We start from the raw sequence: 15752 nt of genomic DNA on the forward strand, positions 1-15752 counted from the left end.
CCGCATCATCAAAATTTTCATGGGCTTCGGTTTTGTTTGCTTCTTGACCCTTTTGAACTCGTTCTGGGCTACCAGATGCAAAGTGACCAAACTGGTCACATCGGTAACATAAAATATTTGACCGATCTTTCTTCACCCTTACTTTTCCCCGACTTGATGACCCTTGTTCGGTACTAAGGGTTCGGTATTGGCCATTAAAACGCCCTCGACCTCCTCGTCCTCGTCCCCCAGTAGATTCAAAACTTCTATGACTTGATGAATCATATTTACCGAATAAAAGTTTACCTTAGTCACCCCATTGAATTTCTTCTTCTCGGATTCGATCCTCATAGGCTCAGAGTCGGCCTACAACATCTTTAAATCCCGTTTTATTGAGATCCAACACTTGCTCAAGCGAAGCAACCATCTGAATATACTTAGATCTTGGGAGACTTTTGATAAACTTCTTTACCAACCTTGCTTCATCTATAACTTCGTCGAGAGCCACTGATTTCGAGGCAATGCTCGAAACTTGCCCGCAAAGTTATCTTTGGAATCTGACTCGTTCATCTTCATATTGTCAAATTCCATTGACAAGGTTTGGAGACGTGCTTCTCTAACCTGTTCGGCACCTAAGTGTCGGGTTTTTATCGAATCCCACATGAATTTAGCAGTTTCTTGATCTACAATTTGCATGATCAAGGTTTCGGGTATGGATTGAAACAACAAGGCCATAGCCATGTCATTTTTGTCTACATCGGAGACACCCGAGTTGATGGTGTCCCAAACTATGTGACTCTTAGGACTACTTTCATCCTCCAAGCCCACATGGTATAGTTCGTTGCAGTTCACATTGGACATTGAATGGAAGATGGCTCGTTCTCTTTCCCCTTTGGTGGCGGCGGTGGAGTCGTGTCACCCATGGCTAGTCAAACCCAACTTGTCCGAATAAAGTAACAATTGAAGGAACTATTTGATCGACAATGACAACAACTTCTCCGGGAGATCAAACCAACTTGTTCGATCAACCACGGGAACAACTTCTTCGAAAAATCAAACCAACTTGTTCGATCGAGACACCTTCTTTGTTGGTCGTTAATTATCGCGTTCTTGAACCGAGCTCTGATACCAATTCAAGAATGATAAACGATAATTAACGTACAACTTAGAAATAACCGACTTATATTATAACCAGAAAATATAAATCAAAAAACTTATTACAATATCTTTGGTAGTGATGGTGGTGATTGTTGTGTTTGTTGTTGTTGTTGTGTCTAACACTAATTTTGTACATGTATTTATACTAGTAACCCAACTTGGTCACCAAGCATAATATGTGGCCACCACTCAACTTGGTCACCAAGGTGAACTTGGGCAACAAGGTCAACTTGGCCAACAAGGTGAACTTGGTCACCAAGCAAATGGAAGAATGTTTCATAATACCCCTTAGACTTTAACCGACTTGTTAAAACCTCTTAGGCCCGGTTCACCGACTTGTGTCCCATAATAGAAATTAATCCAACAAACATGATAAACTTTAAACAGGCTACCACACTGATTACTATCTCGAATTCGTTCACTAAATTGGACGGCATACCTCTACATGCTCCTACATAATATCACTTATTTGTAGGGGCTTTACAATACCTCTTCCTAACCCGACTTGGTGTTGCATTCACTGTCAACAAACTTTCACAGTTTATGCACTCACCAACCAACCCGTCATCATTGGGCTTGCCTTAAACGTTACTAGGATATTTACATGACACTATTCATCATCGGTTAGTTATCAAATTATTGCAATATCTTATACTAGAAACGTGTGTCACAATGTTTCATATTATTGCAATATCCTAATTAGTCGAAGTAAGTCAAGGAATTAATGAACGAATTCAATTCCTAGTAAGTTGATGTGCCAATGAGTTGGCCTGTAAACGAACCGAATTGGACAATGTCTTGTTCATGTTCACCAGTTTAGCTTTTAGCGAACAAATGAATGGTTCACGAACACTTAACCAAGCGAAATTTCTTGTTAATGTTCATTCACTAAGGAAACAAATACAAATGAGCAACCGTAAACGAACACAAACAATCTTTTATATGATTTTGCTAACCGATAATGGTCAGTACCAATGGTTCGGTCTAGCTACTAAGTTTATGTTTGTGTTGTCTTTTAACATTTATATTCATATGTTAATTTGCATATATTGATCAATCACATAATATTCATGTATATTTCTTTTAGTATATAACTTTGCTTAAATTATATATATATATATATATATATATATATATATATATATATATATATATAGGGTTCGATCAAATACAAATAATATTAACGTGCTAATTGTGATAATCAAATAGAGTAATTATATATACAAGTAGAGTAATTATGTAATTACATCATAGAGTAATGTAATTACATAATTACTCTACTTGTTTATATAACTATGTACTTGATTCTCATTATTAGCACGTTAATTTCACTTGTATGTTTATTTTATCCTATTGTAACATCCTACGTTTGATAATAATAGATAAAAAAAATTTCGTTTGCTTATGGTGTGATATTATTTAGTTAAGCTAAATATTAGAGTGTGAGCTTGAACAATAAAAGATTGAATAAGAGATGGTGATGAGCCTTAGGTCCATGGGTTTAAGGTAGAGGTGCACAAATCGGTTTTTTTGAAAAAACCGGTTCGGTTATTAACCGGACCGGTTTTTTTTATCCAGAAAAAAACCGGTTCGGTTAATAACCGGACCGGTTATTAACCGGTTTTTATTGCTGAAAACTCAAACCGGCCAAACCGGTTTGGACCGGTTTAAAAACCGGTTAGAACCGGTTATTAAACCGGTTTTTTATAACCGGTTTTTAATAACCGGTCTAACCGGTTAACCGGTTTTTTTTTTTTTTTTTTTTTTTTTTTTTTTTTTTTTTAGGGTTTAGGGTTTAGGGTTTCGTTGTTAGCATTCTTTGCTTGGAAGATTAAAAACACATAACTTTCATTTATAGCTTTTACATTAAAAATACAAACATTAAATCGTTATCGCATATTCGTAACTCAAAAATACAAACATTAAAGAATGCTTAGACACGATTACATTAACAAGTTGATGTTTGTTACTCATTTTCTTCGCTACCCGATCCCGAGCTATTCCTTAGGTAATCGTCGTACGCGGCTTCTTCATCGGTCATTGGTTGAATGTGTCCTTGATTGACCTCGTCTTCATACAAGGCCGCCTCATAGTCCATTTCCCCCTCGAGTGAGCGTTGATGTTGTGCCCTGTCTAAAGAGTCCAAGTAATCCTTGTAGCAAATCGACATCTCTACAGCTGCTGGAGTGAGTCGAGTCCTCCTAATCGATATAACCCTGCCAGAAACAGAAAAAGCAGACTCCGAAGCTACCGTGGAAGCTTGGACCGTTAGTAAATCTTTGGCCATGGCGGCGAGGATCGGAAACTCATCCTCCTTACCTCTCCACCAAGCCAGCAAATCAAGACTTCTAAATTCATCCGGAGTCATGTGTTTCACAAAGTTGGTACCACCATACCTTCCAAGTTCACTGCTTGGGGTGTTTACCCTTTGACGTTTACCGGCGTCTTCCCAAATCATGTAGTACATCCCCATTTCAAGGTCGGTTTGGGATTGGGATTGGGCAACAGCTCTTAACGAGTCATGAATTTGGGAAGACGACCCGTGTTTTGTAAGGTAAACATCATACATGTTTGCCAATGTGGTGTTGAAATCATTCTTTAAAGTTTGGCTATAATAGGGGTTTTGATCGTCGTTTAACCCTAGCTCATCACAAATTTTTTCTATTAAAGCTTCAACACCACCAACATTGATGCAAGGGTTTAACGCAGCCGCACAGGTCAAAACAGCGGGTAGTTGTTGAAAATATTTTATAAATTTTTCTTTCATTTTTGCACCCATATCAAAATAAGGTGCACCCCTACAATGAATTTCAGTCAACTTTGTGCACATGACAGCAATTTTTGGTAAAGCAATGGGGCTTGTTGGATAGTAAACCCCGGATAAACTAGTTGTGCAAGATTTAAAAATTTGAAGAACCTCCGTAACGATCTCAATCAATAACCAGTTTCTAGGATCGTACGGTGCACATTTACCCCTACTTGACATTATTTGATGAAACGCAACTAGTGATTCTTTTTGTTGGATGGCTTTCTCAAACATATCACAAGTCGAGTTCCATCTTGTTGGACAATCCCAATTGGGCCCCAACCATTGACAATTAGCTTCATCACAAAATTTTTTGTATCTTGAAAATGTTTTATTGTTGCTAAAAACATCTCGTAACATTCTTTTAAAATTGTTTCTTTGCGTTTCGATCACGTTTAACCCATCTTGCACGGCCAAGTTGATAATATGTGCAATGCATCGGCTATGAAAAAACGCTCCATCACAAATAGGTTTATACTTTAATTTTAAATGGCCAACCGCGGCCGTATTGTTGGACGCGTTATCAAACGATATTGAAAAGATTTTATCTTCAATCTTGTATTGTCGAATGACTTTATCCAAGAGTTTAAAAATATTTCTACCCGTGTGCGGGTAATCAAACAATTGAAACGCAACGGTTCGTTTCATCATTTGCCACGACCGGGGGTCAACCCAATGAGCCGTCACACAAATGTATGAGTCGGGCGAACCATTAGGTACCGACCACACATCCGTTGTTAAGTTCACACCAGTTTGTAAGTTTGAAAAGTATGAAATTAGTTCGGATTTAGCGTTTTTCCATGCTTTAAGCATATCTCTTCTAAGGGTCGAACGACTTACGTGTTGGTAGCGTGGTTGAACATACTTTTGCATCATCTCCGTGAATTGAGGGTTGTCGAAGTGGTTGAAAGGAAGTGATTGTTGAATCACAAAGTTGCCAAACTGTTGACGTACCGCTTCAAGGTCGTACGTAAACACCGTTCCTTGATTCGTCATCTCCGGCTGCGAACTACTTCCGGATTCGTCCTTCAAGACCTTGCAAGAGGGCCTTTCTACATGAGCTCTTAAACTGGAGTTTGCTTCTTTGTTATAAAACTTCAAACAATGTTTGCATCTAGCTTTTTGGGTTCCGTTAGACATTTCGCATAGGTCGAAATGTTGCCAAATATCTTGGTTTCGTTTCGTGGGGATGACCCGAACGACGGTTTCTCCCGTGTTCGAGGCACCCATGTTGACCGATGAAGCAGCACTTTGGGAGGCCATGATAATCGACTACGAATTAAGAGTGGTATACACGAGTATGAAATAAACGACTACGAAAGAAGAGCGTTTGGAGTTATAATCGCGTATGAAATAAACGTTTAGAGCTTTTGGAGTTGTATAATCAAGTGTGATCTAACCAATACCCAACCTAAACTATATATAGATGTTTGTGGGGGTAAAAAAACCAAAAAAACGGCTAAAAAAACGGGCAAAAAAAAAAAAAACGGCTATAAAGCCGTTTGGTAACGTTCGAAAACCGGTTTAACCGGTTAACCGGTTATTAAAAAACCGGTTAACCGGTTTTTTTATAACGGCTATAAACCGGTTATTTTAAAGACCGGTTAACCGGTTTTTTATTAACCGGTTATTACAAAAAACCGGTTTTTTTTATAACCGGTTATAAAACCGGTTTTGGCTCCAAAAAGTATAACCGATACGTAAACCGGTTACGTAAACCGGTCAAACCGGTTTTTAAAAAAACCGGTTTTTAAAAAACCGGTTTTCCGGTTAACCGCCCAAACCGGTTCCGTAACCGGTTTTTTTGAACACCTCTAGTTTAAGGGCATATAAACGTTCTTAAACCTCCCTAAAACCCTAAAACTCTCATTTCCATCTTCTAGTCTCCATAACACACTCAAAACACAAACAAAACTCCCATCATTTCGGACCAGATCCAAGCTGAAGAAAGGTTGAGTTTTGTGTTCAGCGTCAGTAAACAACAAGAGAAGCACGTCCAGAATCACGAGTTGAATATGAGCCGAAGCAAAACCAAACCCAAAAGGTACGTTTTAGAGTAAATGTTGAGTTTTTGAGGTCGTTTGCCCTAAGATTTGATACTAATGCAAATCCGACATTATTATGCAAGAAAAGTATGAACTTGAACGTAAACGAGATGTTTGAAATGAAAGGGGACAAATGGGTAACGGTTGAACCAAGTTAGTGCAAGGAAACAATATGGTTAAAGTCCTAAGCTCATTTATTATGAATAAATCCAATACCAATGTAGGGCATCGGGACCGGGGCCTTACACCCATACACACACACACATGATAAGATTAGAAAAATCATTAAATGATATATAAAAGCGTTTAAAGAACAAACATAAACAAACTTTAGCGAACACTAACGAACACCTTATCGAATGTTCATTTACCTAATCGAACGAAAGTCATTGTTGCAAGTTCGTTTATTCACCTAACGAAATTCGTTGTTCATGTTCGTTCATTTATTAAACAAAATTTCCGTCGAATGTTTGGTTGGTTCATAACCCTAAATGTGAGTGTGATCAAATTTATCTTTTTATGCACGCTGGTTGCTAGCATGGACGCACATTGCGTTGTCATAATTGAGCAAATGATTGGTGACCATCCTCACCGGCAAACAATATAAAAAAGTTGAGAAGCCACGTTTCATAATTTGTGCGTAATTTTATGTTTTAATTTGTTAAATTGATGCCAATCATCTGACTTCAAAGGTCTTTCAACTATTGTCCATTTGTCCTTGATTTGTTAAATCCAACTTGCAATCTTGTCAATTGTTTGTTATTTTTTTAAGGCAAATTCTGCTATTGGACCAGCCGCACGTTGACAATTTTTTGGTTGTAGAGTTATTGAATGTAAAGTATAGCATAAAAAAACCAAGTGACTCACCTTAAGGGTATGGGTGGTGACTGGATGCTCTCCTGCATCATTAAAATTTCAAACTTTTAGTGTGAAAACGTTTTAACGAGAAATGTGAACGATATTATTTATATATTTATATGTTCCTATCAAGCTAACAAATGCCCAGGAAACCATTAATTGTATACTAATGCAACACACATGTAACATATAATATATGCGTGCCATCTCCACTTTGGTGGGATGGTAAAGGCTTAGGCCTTTGGGTGAGAGGTCCAGGATTCGATCCCTGGCAATGACGGTTTATTGTAAATAGTAGGAGGCAAGCTTAAACATTCAAAAAAAAAAAAATATGCGTGACAGAGAGAGAATATATAAAAAAAACAAAAATAATACATATAAGTACGTTGAATCTGCCTCTCCAACCTTTTATACTTCGAAATAAAAACCAAAAGTGTACATGTAATATTATAAGTTCTTGATTTTATATATTTTGGATTGTGTATAAGTTCTAATATAAAAAGAAAGATCAAATATAAAAAGGATATTGAATTTTAATAATTTAAACTTTGTCGTATTGACAAACGCTAAGCTAAACTTTAAAAATCCATGAGTACTAAGTTTCGACGTATTAAACGCAACAAGTTTTTCACTAACGGGGTTTAGATTATGTTAGTTTTGATGACGATAAAGATGCCATGTACGGTGATATGACAAAAAAAGTGACGTGGACTGCTTACATGGTAAAAAATATTTTGTAAATCATATACATTTAATATAAACTAGTGTTTTACCCGGCGAGCCGGGCAGGTTGATAAACCCGGGCGGTGGTAAAACCCTAGTATTGTCGGTCCCAAGCGTTGAGCCGTTGAGGAGATAAGTCAACGCGAATTATGTCGGTTTCGGTTACGTGCGTTATTGTACGAGAACAAAAACTAAATATAAAACAAAATGCATTATAAAAAATGAGGTTGATCAATGGAGTAGCGTCAGTCAATAAAACTCGAGTGTTCGCAAAGCCTGGCCGTTATCAATCTCGGGTGTTGAGGCTGTGAGTATACGCAAATTCGGTCGGTTTACACCACGTTTGTTACGGTACCCGAAGTAAAACAACAAAAAGGCATTCGGTTGATTTTCGTTACGGTACTGGAGGTAAAACAAAACACAATGAGTCTACATTTATTTGGTCAGTTTCCATCATGTTCGTTACTACGAGAATTAAAGCAAAACAAAAAAAAGAAGACAAAATAGTTGGCCCCAATCAGGGACTTACGGCATCGATCGGTTTGTGTAAAACGAAAATGTCGGTACCCGGTCGTTGGTAACGTTGTTGGTTCTGGGTGTGGCGGCGGTAAGTTGATACGAGTAACCATTTCGTTATTAAATTTAAAACAAAACCAAAATCCGGAAAATAAAAAAAACGTTACTCGGCTTGTCGGTACCCGGTCGTTGGTAACGTTGTTGGTCCTGGGTGTGGCGGCGGTAAGTTGATACGAGTAACCATTTCGTTATTAAATTTAAAACAAAACCAAAATCCGGAAAATAAAAAAAAAGTTACTCGACTCACTCACGCGTTGCCAAGTGGACAATCATCTTAGTGTGGCACCAAGTTTCAACTTTACTATATATAGATAATGAAAATATCAAAGTAGTGATTATATCGAAACATAAGACAAGAGGGCAACAAATTGCGCTGCTAACCAAAATAAACGAACCGAACCGTTTTTATAAACCAAAATAAACGAACGGGCTACTTTTCTAACCAAATTAAACGAACCAAACTACTTTATAAAAAAAATTAACGAACCGAACCACTCTTTTTTAACAAAAATAAACGAACCGAACTACTTTTTTTAACAAAAATAAACAAACCGAGCAACATTTTTTTAACAAAAATAAACAAACAGAGCCACTTTTGTGAACAAAAGTAACAAATCGAACTACTTTTTTTTAACAAAAATAAAAAAGCAGAACTACTTTATTTAACAAAAATAAACGAACTGAACCAATTTGTTTAAAAAAAAATAAACCAACCGAACCACAACCACCACCAACACCACCGTTCTGACATGAACCGCTTTTGACATGAAACACGTTTTGACCCGAACTCTCTCGACATGAGTTTTTTTTATTAGAAAAGTAGTTCGGTTCGTTATTTTTGTTAAACTTAAAAGTTGTTCGGTTCTTGATTTATGTTAAATAAAAAAGTGGTTTGGTTCGTTGATTTATGTTATAAAAAATTTGGTTTGGTTTGTTTAATATTGTTATAAAAAGTGGGTTGGCTCGCTTATTTTTGTTAAAAAAATGGTTAGGTTTGTTGATTATTATTAAAAAAAAGTGGTTTGGTTCGTTTATTTTTGTTCAAAATGTAGTTCGGTTCGTTTATTTTTGTTAAAAAAAAGTGGTTCGGTTTGTATATTTTGGTTCGAAAAAATAATTTTAATTTAAAATATTTTTTTTACCAAATAAGCAGTTCACGTCACTATCCACGTCTTAAAATTATTTCTTCCTAATATCTACATTTTAATAGTCTGTCAATCTTCGCAATCCTAAAGTGTACTTATTTATATTGTTACATACATAGAAGTAACTACATTTTCCTGTTAAGCACAATCATCTTTCTCTATAATTGGAGTTAAAAAAAAATAGCCTAAAGTGTTTCCCTCAAAAGATTTATCAGTTCGATCAGTTAATGGATAGAAAGGAGAAGAACTTACTTGATAATAAAGTGCAGTTTCAAGCGTACTCACAACCTCTGTCATTCGTGGGCGTGCTTCACGCTTTAGATTCAGACACCGATACGCAATTGTTGTAAATGTCTTCAATGAACTTGGATTTATTTCATCCTTCATTTTATCAAAAATGATTTCCTCTATTTTATTCTGATCATAAAACCGTTGTACCAATTCTATCAGAGGCTCCTTATACGTGCCATTTGGGAAACACAACCTCCCACATAGCACTTCAAATAACACAACACCAAAGGAGTAAACATCGCTCTCTTTTGTTAGTAACCCCGCCTGAACATATAACGGATCGCAATACCCAATTGTGCCTACTGGATTTGAAACCTGAAACGTCTACGGTTGGTTAGCAGGACCGATAGACCAAAATCTGAGATCCTCGCATTCCAGTCTTCGTCTAGAAGTATATTACCACTTTTAATATCGCGATGCAATACTCTTTGATGAGCGTCATTAGGACGATGGAGGTACGCAAGTCCACGCGCTGCTCCAATGCATATCTTAAGACGTCGAACCCAAGTGAGATCATCGCTATTGAGATAGAGGTCAAGACTTTTTCTAGAAACGTATTCGTACACAAGGATTTTCTCATCACAAAATCCCAAGAGAGAGACAATGTTTTCATTTCTGTAGCGAGAAAGCGTAATGATCTCCTTCCAAAATTCAGGTTCGCCTTGACCGATTTAAGCGTTTTATAGCGACCGTTGGAGTGGGCGAGTTCTCCCTTATACACACTCCCAAAACCTCCTTTCCCAATACGGTTTTCTTTAGAAAAGTTGTTTGTGGCTGATTTTATAGCTTCTAGTTGTATTTGAAGATGATCGAAATGTTTTATAGGAGGCTTCATTTTCAAGGATGGTGAAAACTGGAAATCAGAAACAACAAGTGCTGATCAATTAAGGAGATGATGCATTTATGTTGCTATGTATCTTTTTATTGTGCCACCAAACCTCGTTGACTCTTCCCACTAATAAAACATGTCTATGTATATACTAGTTAGATCCAGTGTATGATTATAGACCGGTAACAAAATAGAAAAAGAAAAAGACAAGAAAGTAAATATAATAATATAAATCAATCTTACTTTTGTTTATGAATGTTATTTATAAACTTTTCATTTTCATGGAGTTTAAAACATAACTAAGAGAGTGTTTGGGATTGCTTATTTTTACCAACTTATAACTTATAAAGTTTGTGAGAAGTAATAAAGTGCTTGGGATTGCTTATATTGTGAGAGGAAAAGTTCCATAAATTACACTTTTGTAACTTATGAAGTTAATGGAAAGTAATAGAAAGTAAAATAAGGAATCCCAAACACCCCCTAAGACAACTTCCGAGCATCTCAAAAAAGTTTAAACACATGTTCGGCCTAGCCCGGTTTATATGACCGGTTTCCAGTAAAACAGTAAACCAAATTGATACCGAAAACAAACAAACCGATCAAGGAAATACGAAATTGAATAATTTATCAATGTGAAAGGAGAATTTTTTTTATTTTTATTTCCTTGATTATAGAAAACAATGATTACTTTTATAATTATAGAAAATAATGGTCTTCAGTTCAGTTCAGTTCAGTTCAGTTCACACTACATCTATGTTGCTCAACATCTTATTAATGTGCCACCTAAACTCGTTGACTCTTCCCTCTTAGTCTTCACACATACATACATATTGTGTATCTATACTGTGGATCATATTTATTAAAATGATATATCAATTACTGTAGAATTTTTTTTTTTAATTTCTTCAAACTGCCAATAATTGTGTACATACAATTAAATATTCGGTTGATATGGGGCCTGACAACACAATCAGAAATCTTGGTAAAATATTATTCAAATATAATAACACAAAAACAATCTTACGTTTCAAATTTCGTAACTCTTTTGGTTGAATATAACTAGATATTTACCTGGCACGTTACGGAGGCTAGATCTATTTTGTTTTTTGAAACATACAAGCCTGCGGGAAATACAAACATAAAGTTGTCTGCTTCGAATTAAGCTGGAAGATTAACAACATAAACATCTGAGAAAGTTTAAGGGTAGGATTTAAATTTTTTGATTTGAATATATCCTGACATATTACTATCTTCCTAGCCGAGTCGATTTCTGACATACCTACAACGGTAGGCCGTTGTTCAAAATTATGTAACTGCAAGTCGTGTTGTTGTTTGCTGCTGCGCTTTGACTGATGATGTGGGTGTCACACCCTCAAAATCCACTAACGGAGTTTTACCGTCAGAGGGTGTGAACTAACAGGATCGGAATCATCAGTTATAATCAAACCATAAAATAAAGTTTTAAAACCATGAAAACGTTTACGAGTAAATAAATGCGGAAGCGTAAAAACCTTTAATCTAAAAGTTGCGTCACGCAGGACTACTTAAAACCAATGATAACCGTTAAAAATAAGTTTGCATAACAAAAGCGTTTTCAATCAATGCATGTTCCTAAACCGCGCGTCCGCCTCGGCTACCTGAGAATAACATACTAAAAGTGTCAAAACAAGGTTGGTGAGTTCACAAGTTATATAAAAATAAAGTGATTAGCGTTTGCGTTCAGCGTGTTGCGTTACAGCGTTTTGCGTTACAGCGTTTTGCGTTACAGATAGTGTTACGTCAATTATATATCGATAGGTAGCTAGTCTATACAACAAGTATTACTAAGTGTTCGACACCGAAGCTGACTCGTTTATTAAGTGCCTTGTCACCAGGTCCTCCAGACCATGGTACGTGTTAGCCAAAATTACACCCGCTCGACCTCCAGTCGAGTTTAGCGTTGGGTGGGGTTTGTCAAACCCAGTAGTACTACTCAACAGTGACTCGCTATTCTAAATATTAACCGGTTCGATGTGTAGGACTTCAAATGTTTCGTTTGCCACTTAGCCTTTACAAGTGATATATAATTTATAACAAAATCTTAAATGCGTTGTGGAGTATGTTATCTCCCCCAAGTGAAAAGCGTTTGAAAACAGTTTAAAGAGGGGAAAGTGAAACTCACTGTTTGCGAAGAATTTCCCAAATTAAATCACCAAGATGCGCGTCACCGAAAAACTCTCTCTAGCGTTCTAAAACAATAAAGAGATTTTTCTAAGTGTCGGAATATTATCAAGTCTCTAGACCCGGCACATAATACCTATGCACATAACATGTTTCGTGTTTCGTTTGTGAATCGTGTGTGACTTTAACAAGTGTTTTTGTGACACATTACATGTGTAAGCAATCATATACGTGTCATGTATTCATAACGTACATTACTAGCAATTATTCCCTGTAAGGGCATTTTGGTCAAATCATGACAATTAATTAGCCATTATTCCCCATAAGGGAATTTTTGTCAAAACACGACAATTATTTTGCAATCATTCCCCTCAAGGGCAATTTGGTCAAAACACGATAATAAATTAGCAAGTATCATATTTCATGCATTTTCACAAAACTCAGCAGCTAGTTTCACCGAAACAGAAATTCTACTTAAAAGATTGTACTATTCCACCGATCATAGCATCTCAATTAATTTACCAAAAATCATCACAGAAGCATATATGTCTTAGGTTTCCAGAACATATTTTATTATATTTTTATTCCACATAGTTTTCTCACAATCATCAAATCATTACAGCAAACTCATAACAGTCAAATTCATGCGCAACAGAATGTTATTTGCAATTCCCGTTAAACGAAAAATCCAATAAATGCAAGACCACTTGGGTTAGGTTCCTAACTCAATAAGTCAACTTCCAGAAGTGGAACCAACCCAATTGGTCTCGTAGTTCATGAGATATAACATTTACAACACAACCTAACAGCAGGTCTAACAGCTCAGCTTTGCACAACGTTTTTGTAAAATCATAAAAGTTAACTTCTACTTGTCCAAAAATTACAAGTTTATATTCTTTAGAAACTAGACTCAAACTAGTTTACTGTAGTACCAATAATCTCAACCAATTTTCACCTTTACACTTCGTTACAGTCACTTAAACATCAATAATACATTCTGTCCAGAAACTGTTTGCATCCAAACTCAACATAATAACAAACTATGAACTATCATGCATTCATATAACCCTCTAGACTCCATAAACACCATCCATGCACATCAATTACCCATTACATACATGATTAGGGTTTTTGTTTGAACTCAAATCATAGACACAAAAAATCAACATGTAACAATATCAATTCTAGTTATCAAATCGTCAACAATCATAATAACTATATATACATATAGAATCGGCAGCTAGGGTTTACAATTAACCCAACAAACATCAAAATCAAGTAATAAGAATGTATAGGATAATCAATTATACATTCCTAGCACCTAATTCTTCAATCAAAAGCTTGAATTGGTGGTTGTATGTGTGTGTGAGGGTGACGGCAGCCAAGGAGAACCAAGAGGGTGGCTGATCGGTTTTGAGTGGGGAGGAAAAGAAATAAGTTAGGGTTTAGTTTATTGTTATTATTTATAGAATACTATGTTACACTTTGGCCCCTCCACTTCTAAGTATTACTTTTCCTAGCTTAAACTAACTTAGTTCTTGTTTCTTGTCTAGCATTACACAATATAATCAAGTAACACATATGTTAACACATAATTATCACATAATTATTATGTTGACGTTTTTCGTTTATTCATCAACCGTTTGCGTCAACTCGTTTGCGTCAACTCGTTTGCGTTTCGGTGCAAATCCCGAAAGACTACACATGTAGTAAGTGTTAAGCGTCATTTAAACCCTAGTTTAAATGTAATGAGGTGTGCATTAGAGATTCAATGATCTTAAGTTTGAATTGACGGAGTTGAGTTAACGGAGTTAACCTGAAATTGACGATTGTCACAGTGGGTCGCAAAAGATTTCGTTGGAGAAAACTGCAGAGCTATGTCGAGTTGGCTTACGTGGTTGGATCATGAGCCCTGGTAACTCAGGTGTTTAGCCTACATTACCTGCAATATGCATGGTTGTGAGTTTCTAACTGTTGTTTTGTGTAAGTTGATTGTTTGTGGTTACCTTCACTGAACCAAAACAATGTCACTTTTAATTTGCGGGCCTATAGGATCAGTTCTTAGCTTTCTTTCGTGGAGGCGTTTCATCTTCTGAATAATTGTTGTGTGTGTTATCCATATGTCAATAAAAATCAGGATATGGATCTTTGTTCTGGTTCTAGAACTGGTTATCTGATTATTTCTATATCTGATTAAACATATTTCAACCACAAATTATCCTAAGGGTAAAATAAATTTCTACTTTTTTACCAGACCATCTCAATGTTTTTTTCACAAAAGGCATTTTTTGGACATATTATCTATTTATAAATTTGTTAAACATTTAGAATTTTCCAAAGATTTGGTTATCTGATAGTTGCCACTTAAAGCAACCGTCCAAACACGTCGTTTTTTTATATATAATAAGTGATAATCTGATTATGATTATTCAATAAGAACATCCAATATAAAGAAAAACCTTTTGAACAATAATACAAATTTATGATTTTGATAAGATAAGTAAACTTGCAATCATGTATGACACATTGACACAACTGATAGTTATTAGTTAAGCTTGATCATAAAGTTAAACAGTGATGGACATAAAAAAACTTATACTAAAATGTCATGATCCAAATTTCAGTTTGACATAAAGACAGCCTCAGGATTGTATGATCAAAAGACAAAATCTAAGACTTGAAATTTGTTGTCATCTAACTCACAATTCATAAATAGAACCTAGAACAATCCTAGCAGTTTTTCGGTTAATATATCACATCCACCTTCCTAAACGGAACGACCAATCAATGTTAAGTAAATCAGAAACAAGAATATAGATGTATGGGGATGTAGCTCAAATGGTAGAGCGCTTGCTTTGCATGCGAGAGGCAAGGGGTTCGATCCCTCGCATCTCCATTATTTTTATTCAATTTTATGAATACTTCGTGGTTTTTTTCGAATGTTTGAATTATTTTGTTGTCTGGAGTTATTCTTCCACTATCCATTTTAGAAGTACTTTTTTATTAACGACAACTCATCTCGTATTAATTACACCAAACATATATTGCAGATTGCAAGGATAACTTTACTTTATTACACTAGTGTTACTCTAGATTCATAAAATAATTTTCTAATCGTCTTATTTTGTACTTAAAAGTGTTCGACATAACATGTCTTCAAATCCATCTTAGTGTAGGGGTGC

The 15752-nt window shown here is 35.9% G+C and overlaps 1 protein-coding gene across 1 annotated transcript in view; it reads right to left on the reverse strand.

The window, feature by feature from the left end:
• Positions 1–10158, reverse strand: part of LOC143537952 (uncharacterized) — a 36469-nt gene extending 26311 nt beyond the window's left edge. The window contains exons 1-2 of the mRNA XM_077031608.1: positions 9543–10158; positions 6856–6887 (exon numbers count right to left, since the gene is read on the reverse strand). Of these exons, the coding sequence (XP_076887723.1) occupies positions 6856–6887; positions 9543–9677 (167 nt within the window). The 5' untranslated portion in view covers positions 9678–10158. The remainder of the gene's footprint in view (positions 1–6855; positions 6888–9542) is intronic.
• Positions 10159–15752: the final 5594 nt, after the last annotated feature.

This window comes from Bidens hawaiensis, unplaced genomic scaffold (assembly GCF_021521415.1).
Source record: "Bidens hawaiensis isolate Kalapana, Puna unplaced genomic scaffold, B.hawaiensis_p1.1 tig00011438_1, whole genome shotgun sequence".
Taxonomy (NCBI): domain Eukaryota; kingdom Viridiplantae; phylum Streptophyta; class Magnoliopsida; order Asterales; family Asteraceae; genus Bidens; species Bidens hawaiensis.